Source organism: Nomascus leucogenys, chromosome 8 (assembly GCF_006542625.1).
Source record: "Nomascus leucogenys isolate Asia chromosome 8, Asia_NLE_v1, whole genome shotgun sequence".
In the NCBI taxonomy this organism is placed as follows: Eukaryota; Metazoa; Chordata; class Mammalia; order Primates; family Hylobatidae; genus Nomascus; species Nomascus leucogenys.
This window is the reverse complement of record NC_044388.1, coordinates 19,755,618-19,769,151: the sequence shown is the minus strand read 5'-3', so window position 1 is coordinate 19,769,151 and position 13,534 is coordinate 19,755,618. Positions and strand designations below refer to the sequence as shown.

At 36.5% G+C, this 13,534-nt stretch overlaps 1 protein-coding gene across 4 annotated transcripts in view; it reads left to right on the top strand.

The window, feature by feature from the left end:
• Positions 1–13,534, top strand: part of ATP2C1 (ATPase secretory pathway Ca2+ transporting 1) — a 154,751-nt gene that overhangs the window by 62,292 nt on the left and 78,925 nt on the right. For all 4 annotated transcript variants that reach the window (XM_003265403.4, XM_030816834.1, XM_030816835.1 and 1 more), the window contains 4 exons: positions 6,004–6,114; positions 7,615–7,731; positions 10,207–10,296; positions 13,018–13,053. In XM_003265403.4, the coding sequence (XP_003265451.1) occupies positions 6,004–6,114; positions 7,615–7,731; positions 10,207–10,296; positions 13,018–13,053 (354 nt within the window). The remainder of the gene's footprint in view (positions 1–6,003; positions 6,115–7,614; positions 7,732–10,206; positions 10,297–13,017; positions 13,054–13,534) is intronic.

Sequence of the window (13,534 nt, the reverse complement as noted above, 5' to 3'; positions counted from 1 at the left end):
GGGTTTCTGCTGAAAGATACGCTGTTAATCTGATAGGTTTTTCTTTTTGGGTTACCCGATACTTTTGCCCCACAGTTCTTAAGATTCTTTCCTTCATCTTGACTTTAGGTAATGATGACTGTGTGCCTAGGCCATCTTTTTGTGATGGATTTCCCAGGTATTTTTGAGCTTCTTGAGATTTGGATGTCTAGATCTCCAGCAAGACTGGGGAAGTTTTCCTTGATTATTTCCTGAAATATGTTTTCCAAACTTTTAGATTTCTTTTCTTCCTCAGGAACACCAATTATTTTTAGCTTTGGATGTTTAACATAGACCCAACCTTTGCGGATGCTTTGTTTATTTTTTTTAAAGCAATTTTTCTTTATCTTGATGGATTGGGTTAATCCGAAAGCCTTGTCTTCTGTCTCTGAAGTTCTTTCTTCTGCTTATTCAGTTCTATTGCTGAGACTTCCCAGTGCGTTTGGCATTTCTCTGAGTGTGTCCTTGATTTCTAGAAATTGTGGTTGTTTTTTATTTATGCTATATATTTCACTGAAGAATTTTCCTTTTATATCCTGTATCATGTTTTTGATTTCTTTAAGTTGGACTTCAGCTTTCTCTGGTGCCTCCTTTGATTAGCTTAATAATTGACTTTCTAAATTCTTTTTCTGGCAATTCAGAGATTTCGTCTTTGTTCAGATCCATTGCTGGTGAGCTGGTATGATCTTTTGGTGGTGTTAAAGAACCTTGTTTTGTCGTATTACCATAATTGTTTTTCTGGTTCCTTCTCATTTGGGTAGACTATGTCAGAGGGAAGATCTGGGATTCAAGGGCTGCTTTTCAGATTCTTTTGTCCCATGGGGTTCTCCCTTGATGTGGTGTTCTCCCCTTTCCCCTAGGAATGGGGCTTCCTGAGAGCTAAACTGTAGTGATTGTTTTTGCTCTTCTGGGTCTAGCCACCCAATCGAGTTACCAGGTGCCAGGCTAGTACTGGTGAGTGTCTGTAGAGAGTCCTGTGATGTGATCCATTTTCAGGTCTTGCAGCTGTGGATACCAGGACCTGCTCTGGTGGAGGTAGCTGGGGAGTGAAGTAGACTCTGTGAGGGTCCTTGGTTGTGTTTTTGTTTAGTGTGCTGGTTTTGTGTTGGTTGTCCTCCAGCTGGGAGTTGGCGCATCAAGAGCATATCAGCTATGGTGCTATAGGGAGGATGCACATTTGCCCTAGAGACACTTGGTCAAGTATTCAGGTTTCTCAGGCAGTGAGCAGGCCCATAGAGCTCCCAAGAGATGATGACCTTTGTCTTTGGCTACCAGGATGGATAGAGAAAGACTACCAGGCGGGGGCAGGAATAGGGGTGTCTCAGCCTCTCCTTGGGTGAGCTTGCTGCAGCTGCTGTTGCGGGGGGATGAGGGTATGGTTCCTAGTCCAATGGAGTTATATTCCCAGGGGGATTGTGACTGCCTCTGCTGAGTCATACAGGTCACCAGGGAAGTGGGGGAAAGCTGACAGTCACAGACCTTACCTTGCTTCCATGCAACCCGCGGTCTTAAAGGCTGGTCTCACTCCCATCATGCCTCTCCAACATCACTGAGTCTTTTTCCAGGCAGCCGGTTACCAGGGCGGATACTTTGCCCCAGACCACAAGCCTGCCCCTTGAGAAAGCAAGCAGACTCATAGTTTTTAGGCCTCCCAGAGAACCTGCAGTAGTGATCCAATTTCTTCAAAGGGTCTGTGGATTCTCTTGGCTTTCCTGGTATGTTCCTTTGGTAGTTCTTGTATTGTAGCAAAAGTGCATGATGTGAGTCTCTACATGTTGCTCTGTCCGTCAGAATGGGAGATACAAGCTAGTCCTGCCTCCTATCCACCATCTTAATTTGAGCATCTAGATACAGTTTCAAATAATGTGTATCTACCTACAAAGTTCAGGCGTGGAATGAGGCAAATAAACACACAAACAAACACAAAAACCAGATAGCAAAACCACTCCAATGAGGAGATAAAGATTTTCAAAAAGTACTTGGACTGGAAAGTCTAGGTGATACTAAAACGTTAAATAAAATAGTATATCCAAGACCCGGTATGTGTTAATATATGGGATAACCAGATCGTTTTAACTGCTCTGGCTAATCCTCATTTCTATAGATACGTGGACAAAACTAACACTGCTATATAGTAATAACTACCAATATACTGCTTTGTCCTTTAAAATGTGTCTGCCATACTAGGCTCAAACTATTAAACCAAGTTTTTCTACTAAGGCTAGGAATGTCTCATGTATGCAGGGATGAGAACCTTATCACACACACTCACACTCACATACCAGGTCTCTCAGCCCTTGGGCGTCACCCTCCAACTCCATGTGCATTTTATGCACGTGATCTTTATGTGTGTTGTTTCACTGTTTTCCTATCATGTGAAACACATTAAACATCTCAACACATTTGCACCTGGTTTTGGTTGCCCAGTAGTATTCTTGTGTGCAGTGAAACCAGTGAACAAGTACACATAGTAGGAATTATACCATCTTGGTAGAAAACAGATATATAAACACAGATGTACAGATTTCACTGGAAATCTCAAGGACCCACCTCTTCAGTCTGTAGTAGAAGTCTACTTGCCACGTCAGATCCTTTTACCCTTCACCTCTATTCTTGGACCCCAAAGCAGGGCCAGTGCTTTTAGTTTTGTATCTGTTGTCCTCAAAATAAATATGGAAAGTTCATAAACACTGTATAAGTACTATGTGAATCTGGTTGAAAACAGGTAAAACAACAAACCTACATATACTAACTGGTAGTTAAATTTATTTTACAAGAAAACTATCTTTAAGATTTTTTTTTTTAACTTTTTTTTTTTTTTTGGAGACAGAGTCTCGCTCTGTCGCTGAGGCTGGAGTGCAGTGGCGCGATCTTGGCTCACTGCAAGCTCTGCCTCCCAGGTTCATGCCATTCACCTGCCTCAGCTTCCTGAGTAGCTGCGACTACTGGCGCCTGCCACCATGCCTGGCTAATTTTTTGTATTTTTTAGTAGAGACGGGGTTTCACTGTGTTAGCCAGGATGGTCTGGATCTCCTGACTTTGTGAACCGCCCGCTTCAGCCTCCCAAAGTGCTGGGATTACAGGCGTGAACCACCATGCCCGGCCTTTTTAACTTTTTAAAATAGAGAAAACAGTATATTCCTTGGGGAAAGATGAGGGATTGAGAAAACCAGCTCTGGGTAAAAATTATTGTGACTGCACCTGGAGTTGATTAGGCCTGCCTAGGAGGGAAACAGGCAACTGCTACACTACCACAGGGGACAGCCACCATCTGAGTCTCAGCAGACCAGTTCACACGCCATGCAAAGTTGCTGTATACTCAAGTTGTAAAAATCATCTAGCTTATCATGAAACAAGCTGCATTCATCATCAGAGACTGTCAGGTCATCATCTCCAACTGCAGATAGAGCTTAAGCAGCATCTCACCTAGCTCAAAGATGACAGACTCTTGTTCACTGTTGTCAAAGGGGTTGTTGTTCTGTTTCCTCAGTGAGCTCCCAGAGTTGGTTCATTCCTTGGGCCCTGGATCTGTTTATGTTCCCATTTTCTGTTTCTGGCTCCTTTGTACCACCATCAGGGTAGGCAGACTTGGAACAATTCTCTTGAAATGGGCAGCTTCCATGTTCTTCATTAAAATACCTACACATGCTTTATTGCTCTTCATCTCCTTGTATTCCTGAAATGAGTTTCTGCTACCTTCTACTCCACGCAGTACTCATGTATTCCAGGAATGACAAAGTTAAATACGGCCTGGCATTCTGGCATGGACTTTACCATCTTGCTTTTCTGTTGCTTAGTACTCCTCCACTTGTGAACACACTTGAGGTGTAGGTGTGGTTGCAGCTGGAGAGCATCTCAAAGCAGCCCTTTATGTATTTAGAGAGTATCATGCCCCTTTAGTGTTTTATTGTTTATTATATGAAATAATACCATTTCCTACTCTGGAGATTTACAGCTACTTTGAGCCCATGGAATGCCCCCGAAGGGTTTTATGTAAAGTGTGTTCAAATGTAGACCCTCTTTATGTACCAACTACCAAAGGATTAGTTGAGGAATATTTTATGAGTAAGGCTGTCATATTGTATACTGGATACTAGAGTTAGCAATTTCCAATATATTATTGATAGAAAAGTAAACATTAATAGGAAATTATCATGAACTGACTTTACTCGCCTTGTTTAGTCTGTATTGACCTTGTTGGAAGAAAAGTATTAATAGTTGTCATTTGAGCTCTTACTAGTGGTAAGTCAAATGCTGTGTTAGTGTATTTAATCCTCAAACATCTGTGTTTAGCAATATTATCCCCAGGTTATATATGAAGAAGCTGAGGTTTGGGGATCTTAGAAATAAGAGATTTTATTGATCTGTTTGTCACTGCAGGCAGTGTAAATATATTTGATTCTTCTTAATTTTGCTTTATGATCTCACAAGATAAAATAACTATGTCATCTATTTCAATTCTCATTGTTTTAAGATTTAAATCATTTTGGGGGGAGTCTTCTCCAATGTTTTACTTAGGAATGGTTCAATGAAGTCTTTCCCCTGTCCTAGTTTGTTTTATAGATTTGAAGTAAGAGCATTTCAGTGGCTCTAAAACGTGTGTGGCTTTTGTAAAATTCCTAATCTTTCCTCTAAGTTTTTACATTTCTTAATTATGTAAAAATATTATGCTATACAATAATTTCAGTAATTTGCAGTAAAGAAAGGTAATCTGTCTCTAGTTTCCTCATGTTTATTGACCAATATCTCCTCATTAAAAGTTGAAAAATACTACTGCTCTTTGTTTTAAAGTATTTAAACATCCAACAGTACTTTTTACATAAATAAGATTAGAAAACATGAATTTGATTGTTCCAGAAACTCAGTCATACTGAGAGAAGACTTTTTTTCCTCAGCAATTTACCATTTTTTGGAGTAAATGCAAAAAGCCTTTATGCGTGCAGGCCTCTGTAATGACACTCTAATGTAGTAGAATCTTCTTTGATTTCATTTGCTTAAAGATACTGCTTTAAAAGTTTTAGGGAAATATTTTATCCTAAAAACGTTAATTATCCAAGGTTGAAAAGATCTTACCTGAAAGCTTAAAAACTTGTATCTTGGCAGTAAGATGATAATTTTAGTTTTGGTATTATTTTAATCGAGTGGATGTGTGGCAATTCAAGTGTTTTCGTCTCTTAAGTTTCAATAGTGGGCAGCTTTTGTCTCCCTTCTGTTTTCACTCAAAGCTTTTTGTCTGTAAAGAATCTCAGCTTAGGACTCAAAACAAGTCTGTATTGAGGATTTATTTCTAGAATTGTGTTAAACAGTTTTCTGTAGATATAGATAATTATGAAGCTGCATCAAGTAGGTACCTTGATTACTACTGTCTCGTGACTAACTCTGCTTGTTCACAGCCTTCCCCACCCTTCCCCCCAGCTCCCCTTCACTAACCTGTGCATCCTTTGCTTGTCTGGTCTCTTTTACTTCTTGTTTTTCTCCTAGTTTGTGAATAGCTCTTAAAGTCTGACTTGTCATGGTGCGTTGAAAGAGTAGCCAGTTGTCTTTTCTGAGTAGATCAGCTATGAGCTGACTGACTAAGAGGAGTAGTTAAAATGGAGAAAGCTTAGCTGTACTTTGTCTTTCATGTTAAACATAATGAGTTTAGAGGATTATGATTATTTGTAATCATCAGGATCTGCTAGACAGGACATCTGTTTTACTTTTTACTCTTATGTTGGTGGAGAAATAACATGCTTTTCATTCAATGTGAAAATTTTGTGTTCTAGCTGGGCACCGATGGCTTAGTTTTTGAAATGTAATTTCTTGAGAAGTAGCATGTGGTTAGTATAAAATTGTCTTTCCTATTAGGACTAGATACATAATTAGTCTGAAATATTTTTCTAACTGGAAAATTAGTTGCTGTGAACTTTTGGATTTTTATTATTCTAGACTGCATTACACTTGTTTGCTATATTCAAATACTTTTTCTTTGGTTTTACTTCCTAGGTTGCACGTTTTCAAAAAATACCTAATGGTGAAAATGAGACAATGATTCCTGTATTGACATCAAAAAAAGCAAGTGAATTACCAGTCAGTGAAGTTGCAAGCATTCTCCAAGTAAGTGGTTAGTGGGGAGAAAGGGACTAGATGGTGTAAAGTCAGTCACTTAGACTCTATAAAACAGTGCTGTCTAATTTAATTTTCTTCAGTGATAGAAATATTCTGCTCTGTGCCATTCAGCATAGTAGCCACAAGTTGAACAGGACTGTTGGGCTTGACATGGGGTTAAACTTGACAGAATTAAACATGACTATATGACTTGAAATGTGGCTAGTGTGATGGAGAAACTGACTTTAATTTAATTTAAATTTATTTAAATAGCTACAGGTGGCTTAGTGGTTACCTGATTGGACAGTGTAGCTCTAGAACATAATAGCTTTCCTAGGAACTATATTAGTGCTGTGTAAGGATTGGTTGGATTAGGAAAATAATTAACGTAAATAGTGGTAGGAGCTTATCTTTTTTTGATAAGGGTTTTCTAAGGTAAAGTAAAAACTAAGTACAAATTTAGAACTGCAAATAATCTGTAAATTCTTATGTAGGCTCTTCCTGGTTTTCAAAAGTAGTATCTATGGAAACATGAAAAAGATAATATTTTTTATTTTTCCTTCAACAGTCACATATCTTAGTGATAGCATTAAAAACATGGGTATCCTTTTTTAGGTTTTTTTTTGTTGTTGTTGTTGTTATTGTATTTATACTCTACTTTAAAACCACTTATTTGTAATGTGTTTGTTTTGAAAGGCTCCATTATTGGACTCTGTTATAATAACCTTTTGGTCAGGGCAACTATTTTGGAAATACAGATAATTTTATTCTTTAATAGAATACTAAATCATGAGAGAGAATAACTGAAGGATGTAGGTAGTGTTTATAGAACATAAACTGTTCCAAGAAGAAGTTCATCTTAACTTCATTGCTTTTGAGTAATTTAGGAAGCACAAAATTTCAGCATGAAATAATTACACAGTCCAAGAGTATAAATTAATACCAACCTCAGGGTTTTGATAGGCCCAGAGAACAAGGAAGGCATTTATGGCCCATTGAACGTTCTTTGGGAGAAACTAATTTTAGAAAACAGCTAAACAACAATGAAAAGGAAAAAGCTAATTAAAATGTACTGTTATGCTTTCTGTAAGTCTTGTGGCTGATTGTGTTGTTTATTTTTCTCCCTAAATTTTGTTTGTTTGGTAAACTCTGCCTTTTTGTTTACATATTTTTTAAAAATTAATTTTGTTGAGATATAATTCACATAAAATACAATGTACTTTTTTAAAGTGTACAATTTGCATTTTGACAAATGTAATCACCACCACCATTAAGATAGAACATTTTTATCACTCCAGAAAGCTCCCCCATGTCCCTTTGTAATTAATCCCTCCCTCTCTATGTGTCATTTCTGGCCCCAGGCAACCACTGATAGATTGCTCTCATAATAGACTAGTTTTGACTGTTGTAGTTTCTATAAATGTGATCATACATTATATTATGTGCTTTTTTGTGTTTTTCTTTTCTGTGCTAACATTTTCAATAACTTTCATGTATAAACTCTAACAGGCTGATCTTCAGAATGGTCTAAACAAATGTGAAGTTAGTCATAGGCGAGCCTTTCATGGCTGGAATGAGTTTGATATTAGTGAAGATGAGCCACTGTGGAAAAAGTATATTTCTCAGGTGAGATACTTTTAATTCCTCTTCTACTGTGTAATTTATTAATACATGGACTTCTGTTATGTAGTTGCTTACTTTTGTGATACTGTTTATGGAGAAAGGAAATAATTTTTAGATGTTTTTTACCTAAAATTTTTCATTTGTTGGGGCTTACTGTTAGGTTGGAATTCCTGTATTTTTAGTATGTAAATCTTAAAGACAACATTTTCCATATGGATATATTACACAAAGATAATACTGTTGACAGTATTGTCCTTTGCTAATATCAAACCTACACTATTTAAATGATAGGAATGGCAATATTTTTTAAGGTAATCATGGCCAGCTCAGAAAACTAGTAAAAAGTAAGTTAGGTAAGTTAAACTCAGGCTGCCTGGGTACAAATTACACCTTCATTTCTTATCAGTTGTATCATCTTTATTATCCTCTGAGCCTTATTTATAAAATGGTGATGGTAACCTTACGGGAGATAGTTAGCTCTCAGTAGATGATAGTTATTTATATTTTTTCATCCTAAATTTTAGGGAAGACTTATTCTAGGCTGTTTTTAATCTTGATAATGATTGTGTTAATGTAAAAAGTTACAGGTTACTATGATTAGTTTTGAAGTAATTAGGTTGGTTTGCTAAACAAATATTTTTTGCTGAAAATTTCTTTTTAGTAAATGTCTGTGCCTTTTAACCTGCAGTCTTTCTAAAAAGATCTATGTTTAACTTTTCTAAAGTGCCTTTTCTGCTAATGAGCTTAAATTTGCCAGGCTTAATTTTTCGAATGAGTTTGTCTAAAGTAGCAACACTGGAATTTTAAAGGTTGGATGAACCTTGTGTGTATGTCTTATTTTTATGGAATATTATTTATATGTGTCTTTGTATTTTCATACTTACCACATTCCCACATTACCAAAGACTTCAGAAAGCATTGACATAGTTTACTCTGGATTTATAAATTGTAATGATTTGACTTATCCCTAGGCAGTATGATTTAAGTTTTACTTTCTAGATCCTGTTATCAAAGCTAGAGCACCTGCCCCTTGGGATTCCTGTGAGAATTAAATAGTGCCTGTAATGTAGTTAAGCACAACCAAACAAATAACAGTAAATAGTAATTGTAATCATAAAGCACTGGGTGATTCTTTACTCCTCAGCAGCCTGCCATCCATCAAGTGGTGTGCTTAGTAATGTGGCACAGCTTTTTCAGGGGAAAATAAAAAAGATCATGGGGCTTGCCCTCAAAGTGTGATGTTAATAGTTAACATGTTTAAGAACGTTTTTTGGTTTACATGGCGCTTTAATGTACATTCTTAGTTAATCCTTATAACAGTTCTTTGGTATAAGGTTCTGTTTTACCCGATGAAGAATCTGGAGCTTAAAAAGATTAAGGTGACACACAGTTGCCAGCAGCTGGATTCAAACCTAGGTACTCTGACTCAGTCAGGTTTGTGGTTGGTCAGCCCTGAACCATATTGCAGTTGCAGTGTTATTTTGTTAGGGCAGTTTAACTTACTATTTTTTTAAAATCCTCATTAGAGTCACTTGGGGAGTGCTTAAAAAATGCTAAAGCCTGGGCCTTATGCCTAAAGATTTTGATTTAATTAATTAGGTGTGAATCTGGGCGTTGGTATTGTTAAAAGTTTCTTATAGGATTCCGACGTGAAGCAGGATTGGGACTTTTTCCAGGGAGTGGAACCATTAAGGGGCTTTGGAGGTGGTGGCATGTAACCTCAGAGCTATGGTATCCAAGGGCTGGGGCTTTCTGGTGGGATGGATTCTTTTTAGCCTAGTTACTTTGCAACTTTGACAGTGATGTAACACTTTAGCAGAGGAAGAAATTCTAACATCAGAGTTTCAAGGAATAGAATGTCCAACTGGAAGAATTTGGGGTTGACTCTGGTGTGAGGTCATTTAAATGCTCTCTGATCAGGTTGATGCTATAATCCTGTTTCTTTGATATGATTTGCTCTGGTAGATAGAATCCAGGAAAGCTAGCCTTGAGGAAAATCTTCAGTTTCTTTTGTGGAGAGGAGGGAATTTTTCTGTGATATGTGAGTCAACCACAGAATTGTAATCTACACCAATGTACTTGAGAAATGTTTGAATCTTAGTGTTCTATTCAGTATTTCGCCTAAATTTTTAGCTAAAAATCATCTTTTCCTGCTTTTTCTAGCCTCAGTAGAAATTCAGAACAGCTATATTTCTTAAATTAATATACCAAAAATTGCTGTATACTATAAGGAATTGGTTAATTCTTAAAGTATTGCTATTTTTCTTTTTTTTTTTCTGAAAAGGAACTGTTACAAAGCTTTTAAATGTAGTTAAGTATAAACACTTTTTTTGTTAATTGAAGATTTACATAAAATAAACCGAGTATAGACTTTTGTAATTTTCCAGTCATGCTCTTACTTTTTTTTTTTTAAAGCCTTTGCTGAGAGAACTGTCATGTACAAAACTGTGTTGAATTGCTGTTTGTTTTTACTTTCAGTTTAAAAATCCCCTTATTATGCTGCTTCTGGCTTCTGCAGTCATCAGTGTTTTAATGCATCAGTTTGATGATGCCGTCAGTATCACTGTGGTAAGAAAAAAATTACATATTTTTAATTTGTTGAGTAAGTGTATAAATTGAGATTGGTTTTTATTTTGGAAAATAAATTGAGAAATGCTCTCAGATTTTTTTCAGTGTCTAAATTCTGCTTTTATTTTATTCTTTTTGTTGAGATAGTTTCTTGTTCTGTTGCCCAGGCTAGAGTGCAGTGGTATAGTCATGACTCACTGCAGCTCCAAACTCCTGGGCTCGAGCTATTTTCTGCCTCAGCATCCTGAGTAGTTGGGACTACAGGTGTATGCTAACACCCCCAGCAATTTCAAATTTTTTTTGTAAAGACAGGGTCTTGTTATGTTGCCCAGGGTGGTCTTAAACTCCTGGCTTCAAGCGATCCTCCCACCTTGACCTCCCCAAAGTGTCAAAATTACAGGTGTGAGCCACGGCGCCTGGCTCAAATTCTGCTTTTATTATAGTTACAGTAATTTTGAGTAGTGTTCAAAAGTTTGTGATTAGCACACATGAAAATTCTTTAGCAATCTGATAATTTTCACAGATATGAAATTTTGTAATTATCTGATTAAATTTTAAATTTCTTTCACTTTGCAGTTGAGAATATATTTTGACTAGTTGTGAACTAAAGCCTGACGTGAAATTAAAAATATTCCTTATAGTGCATGCTGTATTTACAGCATACATTTACTATATATGATTTTATTCTTTCCAGCTAGGTTATTCTAGCTTTTATTGAACTGTTTTCTCATCTTTTTCCTTCTTGCTCCGTTTCATTGTTGTATAAAAAATTCGTAGCAAGTAAAAGCACTTACGTTATGCTTAAGAACACTGTAGATATTATTGTAGGGTTGCAGCTCTTGAACTGTTGCTTGCAGTATCTCAGGAATCCCTGAGACCTGTTCAAGGGATATGTGAGGTCACAACCATTTTAATAATACTAAAACATTATTTATCTTTTAATTATAGACTTTTGGCATTAATGGCACAAAAGCAATGGCGGGTGAAACTGTTAGAGCCTTAGCACATTTCAAAGTAATGGCACCCAACTTTGTTAATAGTCATTGTTTTCTTTCATGTTTCTTAAGAATGTTCTTGATAAAGCAGTAAAAATTAATTTTATTAAATCTTGACCTTTGAGTACATACCTTCATAATAATTTGTGTAATGAAATGGGAAGTATGCATGAAACTTTTTGTACATTGAAATACAATGGTTGTCTCAAGGAAGGGTGATGATTGTGAGGCAAACTAGCCTTGTACTTGAGAGACTGACTCATAGACAAACTATGGGTGTTAGGACTTGGGTAACCAGCAGATTCTTATTTTTGAAAGTGAGTTAAATGAGCGAATCAGACCAAGGAAAGGCAACTGGCAGAATTTGTTGCTAATGATAAAATTCAGGTTTTCAAGCAATAATTAGGGTTTTGGAAAATTTGTATGCACTCTTATGGGCTGGATAGCATCCCAGTATTTAAGACTTTATTCCAATTAGATCAGTAGTGATTTCAACAAATGTGTGTTTTTTTAAAAAAATTGTTACAAAATGTGGTAACCTTGGGGAAGATTTGGGGAATCTTGGGGAATATTTGAATAACCAAGTGAACCAATATTTCCCAGAAGACCAATGCATGATGTTACAAAATCTGAAATGGTAAAAGATCCATTCAAATGCAAGATAGGTCAATGGATTTTGATATAATAGATTATGAAAGGTTCATTGATACAGTTTTATATTCTACATTGCAGATTACCTTTAAGTAACTAGTACTTGAGTTTTAGTGTAGTAGCTAAGAAGAATATCCACAGTCATCTGAAAAAGCCGTTAAAATACTCCTCCCTAGGCTGGGCACGGAGGCTCACACCTGTAATCCCAGCACTTTGGGAGGCCGAGGTGGGCGGATCACAAGGTCAGGAGATTGAGACCATCCTGGCTAACATGGTGAAACTCTGTCTCTACTAAAAATACAAAAAAAAATTAGCTGGGCATGGTGGTGGGCACCTGTAGTCCCAGCTACTCGGGAGGCTGAGGCAGGAGAATGGCGTGAACCCTGGAGGCAGAGCTTGCAGTGAGCTGAGATTGCGCCCCTATACTCCAACCTGGGCAATAGAGCAAGACTCCGTCTCAAAAAAAAAAAAAAAAAAATACTCCTCCCTAAAAAAAGTAAAAAAGAAAAAATGCTCCTCCCTCTTCCGCCATATCTGTATGGGGCTGGATTTTCTTCATACACTTTAGCCAGAACAATATGTTATAGTAAATGGAATACTAGCTTTCTAGAAAGTCATATATTAAAATATAAAAATTGAAAACACTGCTATTTTTCTCACAATTTTTTTGGAAAATTTATTTTTTATAAAGTTATTTGTGTTAACATGTAATGAGGTTTAAATTTTTTTCGATGAGTTAATAAGTAGAAATTAAAACTGACTAGTTGAAAAATTTAATATGGTAAATATCAGTATATATAACCCACTTAACCAAAAGCTGGTCCTCAATTTGTGAGAGCATAAAAGGGCCCTGAGATCAAAAAGTTAGAGAAGCTGCCCTGGTAATGGCAAGCCACTGTAAACTGTTAGCTTCTTCCCCCACAGGCCTTAAGGTAAAGTTGTGATTTCTTTTCCAGCTGATCTCAGTGTTTAAAATCTGTTATTGTGGGACTGCGGATAGTTAGAAAAATAAAATACGGTTAACAGTTACTTATCAAGTTAATGTCTGATTTAAAAGCCTGTTTCTTTTGTTTAGGCAATACTTATCGTTGTTACAGTTGCCTTTGTTCAGGTAAGTACTCTACTTTGCCAACATGAAAATGGTATGTTAATTGCTTAAAAATCAAGGTGTCTTGTGGTAAAACCTACTGTTATTGGGGGGTTGTAATGCCCGTCAGAACAACTTATTCTTTGTTTTTCAAATAATTTCAGATACAGACAGCTCTTCAGGGAAGCCTGTGGTGGGACTAAGGAACTGCTTTGATTTAGGTTGTGAGATGAAGAAAATCTAGTTTTTTATTTGATGATGTTAAGGATAACTGAAGCAGATGGAAACAAAAAGCATAGTAATAGAAATAAAATCCAGCAGTAAGCTTTTTTATTTTTTCAATTAAAAAATTGGACCAGAGTTTATAGTTTCATAACACTGTTATGTTTTAATGCCTATTAAAGTCTAGATGAAACAAAAAAGTATAGAATTAAAAGGTCGATCTACGATGTACCATTTGAAGAAAATTCCACAGGTTTCTGTGTCTGATTCCTTTAGCCAAATG